General features: G+C 52.5%; 2 protein-coding genes across 2 annotated transcripts; both read left to right on the forward strand.

Moving 5' to 3' along the window:
- Positions 1-126: 126 nt before the first annotated feature.
- Positions 127-4,150, forward strand: PSMB8 (proteasome 20S subunit beta 8). Its single transcript, XM_052649010.1, has 7 exons — positions 127-257; positions 721-931; positions 1,699-1,846; positions 2,003-2,114; positions 2,894-3,023; positions 3,387-3,591; positions 3,838-4,150. The coding sequence occupies exons 2-7, from the start codon at positions 785-787 to the stop codon at positions 3,924-3,926; spliced, it is 831 nt and encodes a 276-aa protein (XP_052504970.1). The 5' UTR covers positions 127-257; positions 721-784; the 3' UTR covers positions 3,927-4,150.
- Positions 4,151-7,988: 3,838 nt separating this feature from the next.
- On the forward strand, positions 7,989-16,657 carry TAP2 (transporter 2, ATP binding cassette subfamily B member). The gene is made up of 12 exons (XM_052648697.1): positions 7,989-8,115; positions 8,531-9,028; positions 9,117-9,231; positions 9,992-10,122; positions 10,369-10,574; positions 11,015-11,212; positions 11,658-11,786; positions 14,540-14,728; positions 14,841-15,014; positions 15,169-15,328; positions 15,563-15,699; positions 15,922-16,657. Exons 2-12 carry the CDS (start codon positions 8,539-8,541, stop codon positions 16,150-16,152), a joined length of 2,160 nt encoding a protein of 719 aa, XP_052504657.1. The 5' UTR covers positions 7,989-8,115; positions 8,531-8,538; the 3' UTR covers positions 16,153-16,657.
- The last annotated feature ends 240 nt before the right edge of the window (positions 16,658-16,897 follow it).

The following is a 16,897-nucleotide window of genomic DNA, read 5'->3' on the forward strand; positions in this document are numbered from 1 at the left end:
CGTGCTCGTGTGACGTCAACAGTTGCTGGGCAGGTGAGGCCGAATCAGGTTGCAAGGCGAGGCGGGGTTTAGAAAAGGCGAGCTCCGAAGTGCTCGGTCCAGCAAGAATTACGCGAGGAGCTGGGGGCGGAAAGCGCAGTTCTTGTGGGTGGCTACAGGTTGGGGAGACCGTTGAACTGGGAGAGGCCCTAGGAGGCACCAGGCGGAAGTCTGGGACTGTGCCTTCCCCTGGGCGCTCCGTTCCCCAACTCGTGCAGGTATATTCGGCGGGCGGTCGCCCCGGGACCTGTTCTGGGACTCAGGGCCGCCAAGCACTCCTAGCCCTCCCCTCCTTTTTATAAAACGAGGCTCCTAGGCGCCCCCTTCCCGTTTCCGCTGAAACTGCTCCCAGGTTTTCGCTGAAGTTGAGCCCGTTCGGGGGTGAGGCAGCGCTTTTGATGCTATGACCCCCGCCCCGCCCCGTAACTGCCCCGGAGGATGCAGCAGGCTGGCCGTGTCTTTCGCTGAAACCTCATCGCCGGAGCGGGGGGGTGGCTTTCGAAGCCGCTGTCTTTCTTCCTTTCTTCTAAAGGCCCAGCACCCTCGTTTCCCCAATTTCCATGAAGGCGGAGCAGAGAAGCCCCTTCCCAACCTAACACTCCCGGTGACCGGACTCGCATGGGACGCCTCCTCGGAAAGGGCAGGGGGATGTGGAAAACATTCTGGTTCCCTCCCCTTAAGGCTTCGGGCTTTCGCTTTCACTTCCTCCTCCTCGAGCCGCCAGATCTCTGGGTGCTGGGCGGCCATGGCGCTGCTGGACGTGTGCGGAGCCCTCCGAGGGCAGCTGGGGGACTGGGCTGTGCCCCTCGCGGGAAGCCGGCAGCGCTCGGACCCCGGCCACTACAGCTTCTCCCTGCGATCTCCGGAGCTCGCCCTCCCCCGGGGCATGCAGGTCAGGGCTCTAACAAAATCCCGTGGGAGGCAGGCGGGAGGGCACGGGCAGGGGGCGGTGAGGGTGTGCGCAGAGTGACGGAGGGGCTGCCTGGAGGCTGTTCGGAGGCGGGGAAACGCGCAGGGGGCATCCTTTAGGAGAGCCTCGTCTGGGGTCCAGGGCCGGAGCTGGGGAAGAGGCCATGTGGGACCTGGGGGCTGGCCGCCTGAAGGCTAGGAAGTGCAGATTAGGACAAAGAGTTGGGGGTGGGATCCCCGTTCTCCATCACACACAGATCACGGAGTCTTCCTTATTGGGCGACCCTATGATACAGGGGCTGTAGACTTTCTTGGGAAACCTATGACCTTGAGCCGTTGGCCTGGCCCCGGCCATTCATTGTTGTGTGCCTCGGTCAAGTCCCCTAGGACTTGGTCTAGGTCTCCTGGGCCTCTCTTCTGTAAAGTGGGGATACAATTCATAAAACGTGTTTCCTGAGGATTAAATGACCTATGAATGGAAAATCATAGTTACCCTTAAAATGTTTAGTTATGGTAACTTAAAAAAAATTTATTTTCATTTCTGGTTGTGCTGGTAAATGGAAAAGGTCAGTGTCCTGGCCTCTTCTTTTTCTTCTCCCCAATCGTTTCCTTGCAAAACTGGGTTGTTAACTGCTTCATTTATTCGTGGTATGGCTATCTTCACCTTCCCATGCTCTAAATTTGCTTTCCTGGAGCATCCAGCTTCGGAAGTTTGCAATGGTCCTTTCTCTGCCTCTTCTGTCTCATTAGCCCACTGAATTCTTCCGATCCCTGGGTGGGAATGGAGAAAGTAATGTGCAGATCGAGATGGCTCATGGCACGACCACGCTGGCTTTCAAGTTTCAGCATGGGGTGATTGTGGCCGTGGATTCTCGGGCCTCAGCTGGGAATTACATTGGTGAGTGTGTGGGTTCCGGCTGGCGGAATCTGGGGAGCTGGGCCTTCCTCTCAGTAGGAGTCCCGTATCTGCAAAGTGGGACCAAATGTTGACTCAGGACATTCAGGGAAACCTGTGCGCTCATCCCTCCTCTCCCCAAACTCCATCTTCTTCCAGACACATTAAAGGTGAACAAGGTGATTGAGATTAACCCTTACCTGCTCGGCACCATGTCCGGCTGTGCGGCTGACTGCCAGTACTGGGAGCGCCTGCTGGCCAAGGAGTGCAGGTAGGCCAGGCCTCTTACTGTCTTCTAAGCCCAGGTTCTGCATCTGGCAGAACACTGCTCCTCCCCCATTCTCCCTACACTCACAGAGCATCTTAGTGCTAATGTCCTATCTCAAAAAGCCACCTTTTGGTGATGAAAAAACCTCTCTAATCTCAAGCCTGTGCTCCTGCCAAGAAGCCAGATTGAAAGTGAAAGAGAACGTGTTAGTAGCTCAGTCCTGTCTGACTCTTTGCGACCTCGTGAACTGTATAGTCCGCCAGGCTCCTCTGTCCATGGGATTCCCCAAGGAAGAACACTGGAGTGGGTTGCCAGCCCCTTCTCCAGGGGATCTTCCCAACCCAGGGATCGAACCCAAGTCTTCTACATTCGGGCAGATTCTTTACCATTTGGGCCACCGAGGAAGCCCAGGTTATTTGTCAATTATTTAGCAATGACCGTCAACCCTGGTGGGATATCATTTACTGGGATTTCTCTAGGCAATTTTGATGACTTCTCTGGCAGTCCAGTGGTTAAGACTCCGCACACCAACATGGGGAGCATGGGTTTGATCCTGGTTCAAGAACTAAATCCCACATGCTCCACCAAGAACCCATAGAATTAAAAAAAAGAAAAGAATTCTATATAAATTCCAGATCTTTGCCCATCCTTAGATCCTACAGAACCATTCCTTTTAGATGCTTATCTCTTCAGCCATTTTCTGCCCATCAAGTAACCTGCCCAGAGGGCTGCCCTTCTGCCCCTTGTAAACTCTCTCCCTGGACTGTCCTGCCCTCACCCAGGCTGTACTATCTGCGGAATGGGGAGCGTATCTCCGTGTCGGCCGCCTCCAAGCTGCTCTCCAACATGATGTGCCAGTACCGGGGCATGGGCCTCTCCATGGGCAGCATGATCTGTGGCTGGGACAAGAAGGTGAGTCCCTTCCCTGCTCCGTATTCCAAGGTGTAGAGGAGAGGTAAGTTTCCCCACCGTACACTCCCCTCCCCTCCCCTACAGGACGCAGGGCACAGAGAAAGCTTAGTTGCAGAGCTGTTACTCAACAGCAATTTCTGGGTCCGGATGTGGACCATTGTTTCATAAGCTTGTCCCTTTGGATCAAATAGCTGATTCCAAGTTTGTTTTTCCTCCTCAAAGTTCTACAATTGTTTCCAAAGTGCTTTCCTAGTTCCCATATTCCTGGGCTCATCTGTAGTTTCTGGCCCACTTCTTGTGGCTCACACTTGAATCTGGGTGTTACCAACAGCTTCCAACCTGGAACCTTCTTGCTTCCTATAGGGTCCTGGACTCTACTATGTGGATCACAATGGGACTCGACTCTCAGGAAATATGTTCTCCACCGGTAGTGGGAACTCCCATGCCTATGGGGTCATGGATAGTGGCTATCGACCAGACCTTAGTATTGAAGAGGCCTATGACCTGGGCCGAAGGGCAATTGTTCATGCCACCCACCGAGACAGCTATTCTGGAGGCTTTGTCAATAGTAAGAGATCAAAGTGTCCCCTCTGTCCCTGGGGTGGGGGGAGGGGGGTTGAGATTGGAGGTATGGGGGAGGCAGGGTGGCAGAGAGCAGGTCTTCAGCAGGTCTTCAGAGCCGGAAGAGGGGCACTGAAGCCCCGTCACCGGGGCTTTGAGAGCGTGTGCTGCTCTTGCCGCTTTTGGTGTAACAGCATCAGCAGGACCTCGCCGAGGGGAGGGTGACTCCGTGTTCTTTCCCATCTGCCCGCAGTGTACCACATGAAGGAGGACGGCTGGGTGAAAGTGGAAAGTACAGACGTCAGTGACCTGATGCACCAGTACCGGGAGGCCAGTCAGTAATGGTGGCGGTGACCCACAGGCCTCCTCGGGGGAAGCCTGGCTGACTCAGGGACCTGGGCCGGATCGCACTCTGGGAGAAGGAGGCCTGACCTGGCCCAGAGATGGAGAACCAGTGGCCACTGGAAGGCAGCACAGAGTTTATCCCTTTGTGTATTCTCTGTCTCAATGAACGTCACCCCCACCCCAACCTCCTGGATGCCCTGCTAAGCACAATAAAGGAAAACGGTTATAAAAGCTGTGTGTTGTGGCTGTGGGCTCAGGGCTGGGGTGGCTGGGGGGAGGGGACAGGAAATAGAGACAGATTTTTCCTGAGAAGAGAGACACCCATGCATAAGAAATGGGGCTCACCAAATTCTTCTCCTGGGCTCCCACTCTCATTCCTCCAGGACTGCTGGAAGGCTCTGTGTTGTCTGTGGACTCCCGTGTGCAGTTAACCTAGGTTAGGGTCCTTTCTGCGGGCTCTCAACCAGGAGGCTCCTGTGTGGCCGCTTGTTAATGGTTTAGATATGTTGGAGGAGGGGCCTTGGAACACCTGTCTTTAACTGCGTTAGAATGGGAGGAACAAGTTTCCTCCTCACATGTGTGTGGGAATTGTGAACACAGCCCCATTTACCTCAAATAGCCCCGCGGAGATGAAACCATTCACCTCAAGTTGGGGCTCAAACCCAGCCAAAACTCAGTTTGGGACTCTAACCCACGTGGCCAGGGTGTGAACCCAGACAAAACTCAGAATCTTCCGACAGATCACACACCTGGCTTAAGGACTTAATGAAGCTCAGGTTCTTGACGTCTCATTGAAGAATGAATTCAGTGAGAGAGAAAGTGATAGGTAAGAAGTGGATTTATTTAGAAACACACTCCACAGAGGGAGTGTGGGCCATCTTAGAAGGCAAGAATGGGCTTGAAATGTAGTATGGTTAGCTTTTATGGGCTGGGTAACTTCATAGGCTAAGGAGTGGGAGGGTTATTCCAACTATTTTGGGGAAGGGGTGGAGATTTCCAGGAACTGGGCCCCGCCCACTTTTGGGTCTTTGATGGTTGATCTTGGAACTGTCATGGCGCCTTGTGGGTGTGTCGGTTAGCTTGTTTACGTGTTACAGTGAGCGTACACCTAGGATCAAGATCTAGGGTGAGTCGACCTGCCCACCATCTTGGGCCTGTTTGGTTCAGTCAGTTTATGTTGTGTCCTTGGGCTCTGTCATTCCTTGAAAGGTTGGGCCCTGACCTCTTCCCTCCTGTGTCAGAGAGAGTGGATATTACATGGAAAGATGGACGTCCAGTTTCATGATGGGTCACACTCATTGCAAGATGACAAGACTGCGATTGAAGTGGAAGAGGAGATAAAGGAAGCGTCACTGAAGTTGGGAAAAAATGAGGAAAAAGCAACCAGGTTAGAAAGATGAGACAGGCACAGTGAGATGTTCTTTTTCTTTTCGCTGTGCTGCATGGTATGTGGGATCTTGGTCCCCTGACTGTTAGGGAAATTAAAATGGAGGAAGTCTTGATCAGGCTTCAGAAGCAGGAGAGCAGGCCTCTGCCCTGCTTCTGACCTGCCTGGACACTGCCCGATTCCGTGGCTGTCTGCACGCAGAGCAAGTCCGGTGGCACTTGAGATAAGAAAGATGGTGGTGGGGCTTCCCTGGTGGCTTAGTGGTGAAGAATCCACCTGCCAATGCGGGAGACACGGGTTTGATCCCCGATCTAGGAAGATCTCACGTGTCTCCGAGGAACTAAACCCGAGTGCTGCAGCCACTGAGCCCTCGCTCTAGAGCCCGGAGGCAAACTGCTGAGCCCGGGGGCCACGACTACTGAAGCCCTCCTGTCCTAGAGCCTGCGCTCGGCGGCAAGAGAGGCCACTGCAATGAGAAGCCCACGCAAGCAGCTAGAGAGCACCCCCACGCACCACAACTAGAGAAAAGCCTGAGAGCAACAAAGACCCAGCACAGCCAAAAATAAAATTACATTGAAAAAAGAGAAAGGGGTGGACCTTGGAATTCTTGAGCCCCTGGAGGTCTGGCCAGCCCCCCAAGATGTAATGAAATCCTATGACTCACAAGGTAAAAGAAACAGCCTTAGCAAAAGGTTACAGTAAAACCAGAGCTGTATTTTTGTGCACAAACTCATGATGATATCAGTCTGTGGCTTGGAATGATAATCAGGAGCCCCTGAAACTGCAATTCAAAGTCTTACTCATGGGGTGGATGCACCACTTGGGAACTTTTCCTAACTAGGATTTCAGCGTGCTGTTAATGAGGGACTTCCCAGCTGTTTTAAGTCGGAATGTTGGTTAGCCCAATTTGGTGATGTGTGTGCTGTTCAATTTTCTCAATCGTTTCTATTTCTCTTCTTTTAATGACTGTCTATTGAAATCAGGGCAGATAATCCTCCATTAAATATTAAAATCATTTCACCAGGCATCGAACCATGTCTCCTGGATTAGAAACATCCCGCTTGACAGCTAGGGAGATCCCCATTGTGAGATTCCCTGAATTATGTTGGGCCTGCAGGGAGAAACAACACAGTGTCACTTTCCCAGGAGAGTTAGTCAAGAGAAAAGCCTGTAAGAAGAAAGCAGCTGAGTGTGGAGGTGTTTTTTTTTTTTTTTAATTAGAGAGAGATCCTTAAAATTCCAGAATGAACAGGGTTGGAGAAGTTCAAATGATTTCCTAACTTCAAATCTAAATTTGAAGTGACTCATGGTAATTGTGCCAATAACATTTCAAGAGGGTGGTTTGGAATTCAAGTGGTCCTCCCTTGGGGGACATTTTGAGTCTGAGAGGTAGTTTCAACCAGAAGAGTTATTTCTGGAATAAATCCAGCTGCATGTTCCACAGATGGACTCTGGGTCTGGTAGGACCTATAGAAATCCGATTACTGAGCTAATCAGTGTTAGAGTAGACCAAGAAACAAAGTCCACTTTCCTCATATGTTGAAGGCATTCCCCCAAATAACTGGAGCACAAATTTAGAGGCTTCTGAGCACGTGCTTGCTCAGGAGCTCTGCTGAGGAAGACATGAACATGTGGGGTGAGCGCCTTCTCAGATAAGAATCTGCAGGTGGAAACTCACACAGGTCCTGGTGAGAGTGGAGGGGCCGTCTGTTTCGCAGAAGTCCTGCTTGTTTCTCACTTGGTCTCTGCTCTGTTTTTTTTTAACCCCAAGATCCCACAACTGAAACTTGGATGGGGGAAAGAGGGCTGTTCTCAAAACAGGCTCAGTTCAGCTCAGTTCAGTCCAGTCACCCAGTCGTGTCTGATTCTTGTGACCCATGGACTGCAGCACACCAGGCTTCTCTGTCCTTCACCATCTCCTGGAGCTTGCTCAAACTCATGTCCATCAAGTTGGTGATGCCATCCAACCATCTCATCTTCTGTCGTCCCCTTCTCCTCCCGCCTTCAATCTTTCCCAGCATCAGGGTCTTCTCCAATGAGTCAGCTGTTCGCATCAGGTGGCCAAAGTATTGGAGTTTCACCTTCAGCATCAGTCCTTCCAATGACTATTCAGGACTGATCTCCCTCAGAATGGACTGGTTGGATCTCCTTGCAGTCCAAGGGACTCTCAAGAGTCTTCTTCAACACCACAGTTTAAAAGCATCAATTCTTCTGCGCTCAGCTTTCTTTATGGTCCAACTCTCACATTCATACATGACTACTGGAAAAAACCATATTTTGAACTAGACGGACCTTTGTTGGCAAAGTAATGTGTCTGCTTTTTAATATGCTGTCTAGGTTTGTCATAGCTTTTCTTCCAAGGAGCAAAAGTCTTAATGTCATGGGTGCGGTCACCTCAGAGCGGAGGTAAGAAAATCCAGCGGTTCTTCAATTGCAAAGCATCCCAATCCTTGAAACAGCGTCATCTTACTTAATGGCAGTTTTAAGAAGTGCAGGAGTTTCCTACGACAGAGTACATGTGGCTGAGGGTGGTAGATTCGTCCTGGCACGCGGAGCCGGCCTCGGGCACCGGTCCCGCGTCCCGCGGGTGTCGCGCGCCCCCGGCCGGCTGCCAGGCGCGCAACCAGGCAGCGGCTGCCGAGGCGGAACCGAAAGCAAAAGCGAAAGCCCAGGAGCCTGGCCGCCCCCGGCTGGGAGAGCCTCGCCCGCCAACAGAGGCGAGACGGAGCGGAGGCCGCGCGAGGGGATCTCAGAGCTCAGCCCTCGGCACGCCTGCAAAGAGCCCGGGATCCGCCACTGGTGAGCTTGTGCGCGTGTAAGCCTGGAACGCTGACACAGGCGCAGCCCGCCCGGCACGCGCGCTGCGCCCCCGCCTCCCGCCCCTTTGGACCGGGGGCCTGGGGAGCGCGGCGGGCATCGTCTGGCCCCTGGGAACTCGGCGGCGGCTGGCGGGGCCGGGGTGTGCGGAGGGGGTCACGGGACGTGTTTTAGAGGACGAGGCTGCAGATGGTCAGGCTTCTCAGCTCCCTCTGTCAGGCCGATGCCTTGGGTCCTAGGAGGGGGGTGCTGGTGAGACGGGGTACCCAGCGCATCTTTCAGGGCAGCACAGGGTTTAAAAAAAGGGGGGGGGAGGGGGAAGCCAGCGGACGCTTGGGCAGAGTGGGAGTGGGAACGGGGACTGGAAGCCACCTCTGTCCTTCTCTTCTACCCCTAGATCTCGCCATGCGGCGCCCGGACCTGAGACCCTGGGCCTCCCTGCTGCTGGCGGACTTGGCCTTGCTCTGGCTGCTGCAGGGGCCCCTGGGGGCCCTGCTTCCTCGCGGGCTTCCTGGCCTGTGGCTGGAGGGCGCCTTGCGACTTGGTGGACTTTGGGGGCTGCTGAGGCTGGGAGGGCTGCTGGGGTGTGTGGAAGCACACCTGCCCCTCCTCTGCCTGGTGACCCCCCTGTTCCTCTCCCTGAGGGCTCTGGTCCCGGGGGCCTTGAGCGCCCCTCCGGTCAGAGTGGCTGCAGCCACCTGGGCCTGGCTGCTGCTGGGGTACTGGGCAGTGGGGCTGAGCAGGGTCCTATGGGCTGTGCTGAGCCCTCCAGGAGCCAAGGCAGAGGGGCAGGGCCAGGAGAACAGAGTCTTGATGTGGAGGCTGCTGAAGCTCTCCTGGCCTGACCTGCCTTTCCTGGTTGCGGCCTTCTCCTTCCTCTCTCTGGCCGTGTTGGGTGAGTGGGGAGAGGGCGCAGGGACTTGGGGGTTGGAAGGAGGCCCTTTAGCAGCGCACGCTGACTGCGGCCCTGCTGCCTGTTGCAGGTGAGACCGTGATCCCTTACTATTCTGGCCGTGTGATTGACATCCTGGGGGGCGACTTTGATCCCGATGCCTTTGCCAGCGCCATCTTCTTCATGAGTCTCTTCTCTGTTGGGAGGTAGGTGGTCAGCGACTTGTTAGCCCCCGGTGTTTACAGGGGACCTCACTCTCCTGTTTTCAATCCCCTTTGTGCACAAAGCACAAAATTCTTCAACAAACAAAAGCCGGTATGAGTTCATTCACCCTCTGTGTCAAGCATCCATCTATTTACTCCTTCATTCACCGCCTGGCTCCAACATCTTCAAAGTTTGTATTGCTTATTATAGTCCAGATACAATGAGTGTAGCACAGTAGGTGTTTGTGTGTCGAATGGAATGTCTCTCAGTTGCCTGTGAGCACTTTTATCTCCATGAAGTTCCATTTCTCTTTTCTGTCTCTGACCTCCCAGCTCATGTTTGTTTCCACAGTTAGCCTATTGTCAGGGGGGGCATGTTTGTTCATCCTGACTCTTCTTCCCTAACTCATCTTGTCAGTCTTGGAAGCTCTTACTCTGAGCCTTGTCACCTTTCTTTCCAGCATCTTTACTCTTTTCCACTGTATTTACTTTCCCTTTTGTTTTTCAACACAGCCAGGAATCTGTTGTCTACAAACTAACTACGTGGTAGGGGTTGGGACTAGGATGAGGTTCACTGGGTCCTCTTTTTTCCTTCCTCTGTCGATTCCTGTCCCTCATGTCTCGTATTTGTTTCTCTTCTTTTCTCTTGATATACTACCCCCAACTTTGTATTTCTTTTCCTTCTGTGCTTTTTCTTCTCCTTCCCTCCCCCTTCCTCTCTGCATCTCTCTCCCGTTCATCCTCCAACCCTCTTTCCCCATAGCTCACTGTGTGCAGGCTGCCGAGGAAGCATCTTCGTCTTAACCATGTCCAGAATCAACCTGCGGATCCGGGAGATGCTTTTCTCTTCCCTCCTGCGCCAGGACCTCCCTTTCTTCCAAGAGACTAAGACAGGTAAGGCCTGGGGTGCAGGTCTGGGGTCGCCCTGCATGTTCCTTGCCCACCCGCTGCTGCCTACCTGCACCCAGCCAGTCCTGCCGGCATCCTTGGTGCCAGGGCCGGGAGCTGTTTTTCTCTCTTTGGGGACCTGTCTCTCTGCAAGGAGGGACGGCTCCGTGAGATGATCGGGAGGTCAAGAGGGAGTTTCTGGGGGTTCTGCATTACAACATGTGGTTTCCTTGCCTGCTCTGTCTTGCCCAGGGGAGCTGAATTCCCGGCTGAGCTCGGATACCAAACTGATGAGTTCTTGGCTTCCTTATAACACCAATGTGCTGTCTCGAAGCCTGGTGAAAGTGCTGGGACTTTATAGCTTCATGCTCAACCTGTCACCTCAACTCACCTTCCTGTCTCTGTTCGAGGTGCCTCTCATGATAGTGGCTGAAAAGGTGTACAATTCCCGCCATCAGGTATGTGCAGATGCTGGGGAATCCCCAGGGAAGACATCATCCCAGGGACTTTATGCGAACGTGTGTGTTTTTAAGAGAGGAGTGAGGGGAGAGGGAGAGATTTTCAGATGTTGATTGTGGTTCCCTGTGCTATACAGTTAATCCTTGTTGCTTCTCTACTTTGTGTCAGTGATTTATATCTGTTAATCTCAAACTCCAAATGTATCCCCTCCTCCACCTTTGGTAACCATAAGGTTTTTTCTTTTTTTTTTATGTCTGTGAGTCTGTTTCTGTTTTGTGTATAGATTCACTTGTATTTTTTTTTGGATTGCACATATAAACAGTATCATATAATATTTGTCTTTCTCTGTCTTACTTCACTTAGCATGAAGGGACTGGAGTGGGCTCTGTGGGCTCTTCTGCCAAATTGGCCCGCTCCATCCTTGGCCCCACTGTTCCAGGCAGTCCTTTGGGAGATCCAGGATGCTGTGGCAAAAGCTGGGCAGGTGGTGCGGGAGTCGGTTGGAGGGCTGCAGACCGTGCGCAGTTTTGGAGCCGAGGAGCAAGAGGTCTGTCGCTATAAGGAGGCCCTTGAACGATGCCGGCGGCTGTGGTGGCGACGGGACCTGGAACAGGCCCTCTATCTGCTCTTAAGGAGGGTGAGGAAGCTGAGGGCTGGAGGAAGGGTGCAGGTGGGGGCTGGTCTTGGGGGTCGTTGGGGTTCCCGATGCCTTTGCCAGTGTCATCTTCTTCATGAATCTCTTCTCTGTTGGGAGGTAGGTGGTGAGGATTTATTAGCCCCCAGTTTTCTCAGGGGACCTCACTCTCCTGTTTTCAATCCCCTTTGTGCATGAAGCACAAAATAGTTAAACGAAGAAAAGCCTGAGTTTGTTCATTCACCGTTCTGTGTCAAGCATCCATCCATTTACTCCTTCATTCGCCACCTGGCTCCAGCATCGTCAAAGTTTATATTACTTATTATAGTTACAAAGTCTAGTGAATGTAGTATAACAGGTGTTTTTGTGTCGGATGGAATGTCTCGTCGTAGGGGCAGGGAGGCCAAGGGGTGGAAGGTCCTCAGGCTCTCCTTTCCTCTCCCTCCAGATGCTGCATTTGGCGATGAAGGTGCTCTTGCTGAACTGTGCGTTACAGCAGATCCTGGCCGGGGACCTCACCCGTGGCGGGCTCCTCTCCTTCCTGCTTTACCAGGAGGACGTGGGCAACTATATGCAAGTGAGTCGGGAGCTGTGCGTGCTCTCATTTTCCTCCTTTGGCTTCTATTTGTTCCCCTTAAAAAAACAAACTGAAATAACCCCAACTCATTGTCATTTAAAATTTCAAACTTGGGTTAAAAAAAGGGGAAAACGATAAATCTATAAACGTGGACCTCCTTGTACTCAGCATCTGTTTTTTTTTTTTTTACTTTTTGTTTAACTTTTTAAAGACAACTTTTTACTTTGTATTGGTATATAGCCGATTAACAATGTTATGACAATTTCAGGTGTACAGCAAAGTGAATCAGTTATGCATATATATATATATATCTCCTTTCTTTTGTAGATTCTTTTCCCATGTAGGTCATTACAGAGTTTTGAGTAGAGTTCCCTGTGCTCTACAGTAGGTCCTTATTAGTTATCTATTTAATATATAATTGTGTGTATATATCAGAGGATATAGACTATAGTTCTCTGTGCTATACAATGGGACCTTGTTTTTTATCTCCCAGCATCTAACAGTTATCAACTCATGGCCAATGTTATTTCACCTGTACCTCCCACTGACTTCTCCCCACCCATATTACTTTGAATCAGAGCCAAGATATAGTTTCATCTGTAAATATGTATCTCTAAGTGTTAACATTACAAATATATAACCACAAAGCCATGATCATACCAAAAAAATTAATAACCTCACCAAATACAGTCAGTGGTCAGATTTCCACATGTTCCGTAGAGGTATGTATTACATTGATCTCTTTTTTTCTCTCTCATATACATCTGTGGTGATAAAGCTTAGTGTCACGATCTATTAAATTATTCAGGGTTGCAAAAATGGTGACATTTTTGGTGCCATTCCTTCATTTATTAGCCAGGATGCATCTCTCGGGGGAGATGTCTTCTCATGTGCTGATAAGCTGCTGAGTGGTATAGTTTGATTAGGAAAGGAAGAATGAGTATTTAGTTCTTTCCCTATAAACGTGTGCTCAGTTGCTCAGTCCTGTCCGACTCTTTGCAACGCCATGGACTGTAGCCCACCAGGCTCCTCTGTCCATGGGCTATTAAGGCAAGAATACTGGAGTGGGTTGCCATGCCCTCCTCCAGGGATTCTTCCTTACCAGGAATTGAACCTTTGTCTCCTGCATTGGCAGGCAGATTCTTCACCACTGAGCCTCCTGGGACACCCTCCTTATATAAACCAGTTTTGAAAAGTAATTAGTTTCTGCACCTGGGGCTTTAGTTTATAATTTTTATAAACATGTCTTACGTGTGGAGAGCTGTGTGAGGCAGTCTGGTGGCTGCAAAGATGAGGTGGGCACAGTGCTTGCATTTAAGGAGTCCCTGTCTCACCAGGCTAGATAGCTGTGTACAAGTAACACAGCACAGTAGCTGGAAAGGTCTAGAGATGAAGGTGACACTGGATGGGAGGAGTAAAGAGGTCTCCATCCTTTACATTACAAATTGGAATAATGGGGTATTGGTGCCCATTTTCAGTTCAGTTCAGTTCAGTCGCTCAGTCGTGTCCGACTCTTTGCGACCCCTTGAATCACAGCACGCCAGGCCTCCCTGTCCATCACCAACTCCTGGAGTTCACTCAGACTCGCGTCCATCGAGTCCGTGATGCCATCCAGCCATCTCATCCTCTGTTGTCCCCTTCTTCTCCTGCCCCCAATCCCTCCCAGCATGAAAGTCTTTTCCAATGAGTCAACTCTTCGCATGAGGTGGCCAAAGTACTGGAGTTTCAGCTTTAGCATCATTCCTTCCAAAGAAATCCCAGGGTTGATCTCCTTCGGAATGGACTGGTTGGATCTGCTTGCAGTCCAAGGGACTCTCAAGAGTCTTCTCCAACACCACAGTTCAAACGCATCAATTCTTCGGCGCTCAGCCTTCTTCACAGTCCAACTCTCACATCCATACATGACTACTGGAAAAACCATAGCCTTGACTAGACGGACCTTAGTCAGCAAAGTAATGTCTCTGCTTTTGAATATGCTATCTAGGTTGGTCATAACTTTTCTTCCAAGCAGTAAGCGTCTTTTAATTTCATGGCTGCAATCACCATCTCCAGTGAGTTTGGAGCCCCAAAATAGAAAGTCTGACACTGTTGCCACTGTTTTCTCATCTTATTTCCCATGAAGTGATGGGACCGGATGCCATGATCTTCGTTTTCTGAATGTTGAACTTTAAGCCAACTTTTTCACTCTCCTCTTTTACTTTCATCAAGAGGCTTTTTAGTTCCTCTTCACTTTCTGCCCATTTTAAGTTGAGTCAAATTGCACACTTATTCCTGATAGTCCAGTGGTTAGGACTTTGTGCTTCCACTGCAGGGTGCATGGGTTTGATCCCTGGTGGGGCAACTAGGGTCCCACTTGCCACCTGGGGCAGCCAAAATTTTTTGTAAAAATCTTTTTGTTTTAGACTCTTATACTAATTATCTCATATGAACGACATCTGCCTCATTATTCAGGAAAGTGAGTGTTAGTTGCTCAGTTGTATCCGAGTCTTCAACCTGCCAGGCTCCTCTGTCCATGCAGTTTTCCAGGCAAGAATACTGGAGTGGGTTGCCATTCCTTTCTCCAGTTAAAAAATCTTTTCTAAGAAAGTTTTTTTTTTTTTTTTTAATTAAAGGTGGTGATCTTTTTGGGACAAGGAGAGAAGCCCAGCCCGGGTGGAGTGTGGCGGGGCTGGCGTTAGGAGCTGGGGAGCTGGGAAGCTGGTTCGTGGCGCAGCTGCCTTTGCTTAGCTGAGCCCCGCCCTCCTGTCTTGCAGACCCTGGTGTACATGTTTGGGGACATGCTGAGCAACGTGGGGGCAGCCAAGAAGGTATTCTGCTACCTGGACCGAAAGCCAGATCTGCCTCCACCGGGGACTCTGGCCCCACCCACTCTGCAGGGCAGGGTGAATTTCCAGAACGTCTCCTTTGCGTATCCCAGTCGCCCCGACCAGCCTGCGCTCCAGGTGCCCGATCGGGGAGACTGGGCCCCTGACTCCCTGCGCGGATGATCGGCCTCCAAGGAGAGGGGAGGCCGGGGGAAGGGGCAGGCCTCTGACTCTTCCCCGGCTGTTCTAGGGTCTGACGTTCACCCTGAGTCCTGGGCAGATGACGGCGCTGGTGGGGCCTAACGGGTCTGGGAAGAGCACGGTGGCCGCGCTGCTGCAGAACCTGTACCAGCCCACCGAGGGCCAGGTGCTGCTGGACGGGAAGCCGGTCTCCGAGTATGAGCACCACTACCTGCACCGTCAGGTGGGGAGGACGGAGAAGGGTGGCAGAGGGCAGGGCAGGGCAGGGGCGTGGGGCGGGCACCCGAGGGTCCGTGGTGAGCGGGGCGGGCGGGGAGCAAGGGCGGGTCCCCGCCGCGGGCGTTTCCGCACAGTCTGCTCCCGTCGCCTCCGCTCAGGTGGTCTTGGTAGGGCAGGAGCCCGTGCTGTTCTCGGGCTCGGTGAGGGACAACATCACCTACGGCCTGGAGGGCTGCAGCGACGAGAAGGTGCTGGCTGCGGCCCGGGCGGCCCGGGCGGAGGAGTTCATCCGCGAGCTGGCGCTCGGGCTCGATACAGGTACCCGCGGCCGCGGCGCCGCCCCCTGCGCCCGCGAGCTGCGCGCTGCGGCCTCCCGACCCCTCGGGGGCCTGATCCCAGAGAAGCGGCCGCCCCGGAGGTCCCCCGCCCCGCCGCCCCCGTCCACGGGCACTCGTCCTCTGGAGCGGTGCCTGTGGAAGCACCAGCCGCGCCTGTGAAGCGGGCGTTGTCCGGCCCGTCTCTGAGGACAGGGCGTTTTCTCGGTCTCCGCAGAGGTGGGGGAGAAAGGCAGCCAGCTGGCGGTGGGGCAGAAGCAACGTCTGGCCATCGCCCGGGCCCTCGTGCGGGACCCCCGCGTGCTCATCCTGGATGAAGCCACCAGTGCCCTGGACGTGGAGTGTGAGCAGGCTGTGAGTGCGCGCCGGCGGGACCCCTCCTGGGGCCGGGGCGGGCGGGGACCTTCCCGATCCTCTGAGGCTGCCTGACCCGGGAGGGGGGAGGGCAGCTGACCTTGCTCTTCTGCTCTGGCTACCTTCTCGTGGCTCACGCCTCTTCCCCCTAAGCCCCGTGGGCCCCGGGCCTCCAGCCCCTTCTGACCCGGCACCCGGGGCATCGCGATCCTCCCCCTTCAGCTGCAGGACTGGAGAGCGCACGGAGCCCGCACGGTGCTGGTGATCGCCCACAGGCTGCAGACGGTTCAGAGCGCCGACCAGGTCCTGGTGCTGAGGCAGGGGCGGCTGCAGAGCCCCGAGCAGCTCGTGGACGGGCAGGACCTCTACTCCTGGCTGGTGCAGCAGAACCGGAGCGTGGAGACCCCAGACACCCCCGGCCCCGCCCAGGGCCGTCTCAGCGACCCGGAATAGCTCCTGCCTTGGCTTTCCCTGGGGGTGTTCCCCTGGCTGGTTGTTTTTGGAGCTGGATTTAGACCGTGGGTACTTCTGCTGGGGCCGTGGGAGGGCGGGGGACAGGAGACGTGGTATCTGTCTGCATCCAGGAACCTTAGTTCCTCGACGAACAGAGCTTTGCCTGGTGCTGAGTACTGTATTGTGGCATCTTGAATATATTTAAAAGTATTTTTCTTACATAAATAGCATACATTTGTATAGTAAATTTAGACAATAGAGACAGGTAAGGAGGAGAAAAATAAAATTATGCACTGTTTCATGCCCCAGAGATAATCACCATGACTATTTTGCTGGCTGTCTGATCAGTCTTTAGATTGTTCTTTGAGATACATAAATATTCATGAGTTTGCCCTTCCCTATATTTTTCTCAGTTCCCACCAGGGTCTGATATTTTGGGGTCCACTAGGATATGGGGGAGCAGAGCACTGTTAGTTAACAGTTTTAATAAAACTTTGATAACAGCTACTGTGTACAGTGTTTTAATATGTGTAGGAAATATACGAAGTCTTTTCCATGTATTATCATTTTTAATCCTTATCCTCAACCCGCTGAGGTTGTTTACCCTCATACCCATTGTATGTATGAGAAAACTGAGTCTCAAAGAGATTAAAGGACTTTCCCAAGGTTGCACAGTGGTGGAATTGGACTTGGAATCCAGGCCTTACCCAGGAGTCCACACTCTCAACCAATTATATTGCATCTT

Source organism: Budorcas taxicolor, chromosome 11 (assembly GCF_023091745.1).
Source record: "Budorcas taxicolor isolate Tak-1 chromosome 11, Takin1.1, whole genome shotgun sequence".
Lineage (NCBI taxonomy): Eukaryota > Metazoa > Chordata > Mammalia > Artiodactyla > Bovidae > Budorcas > Budorcas taxicolor.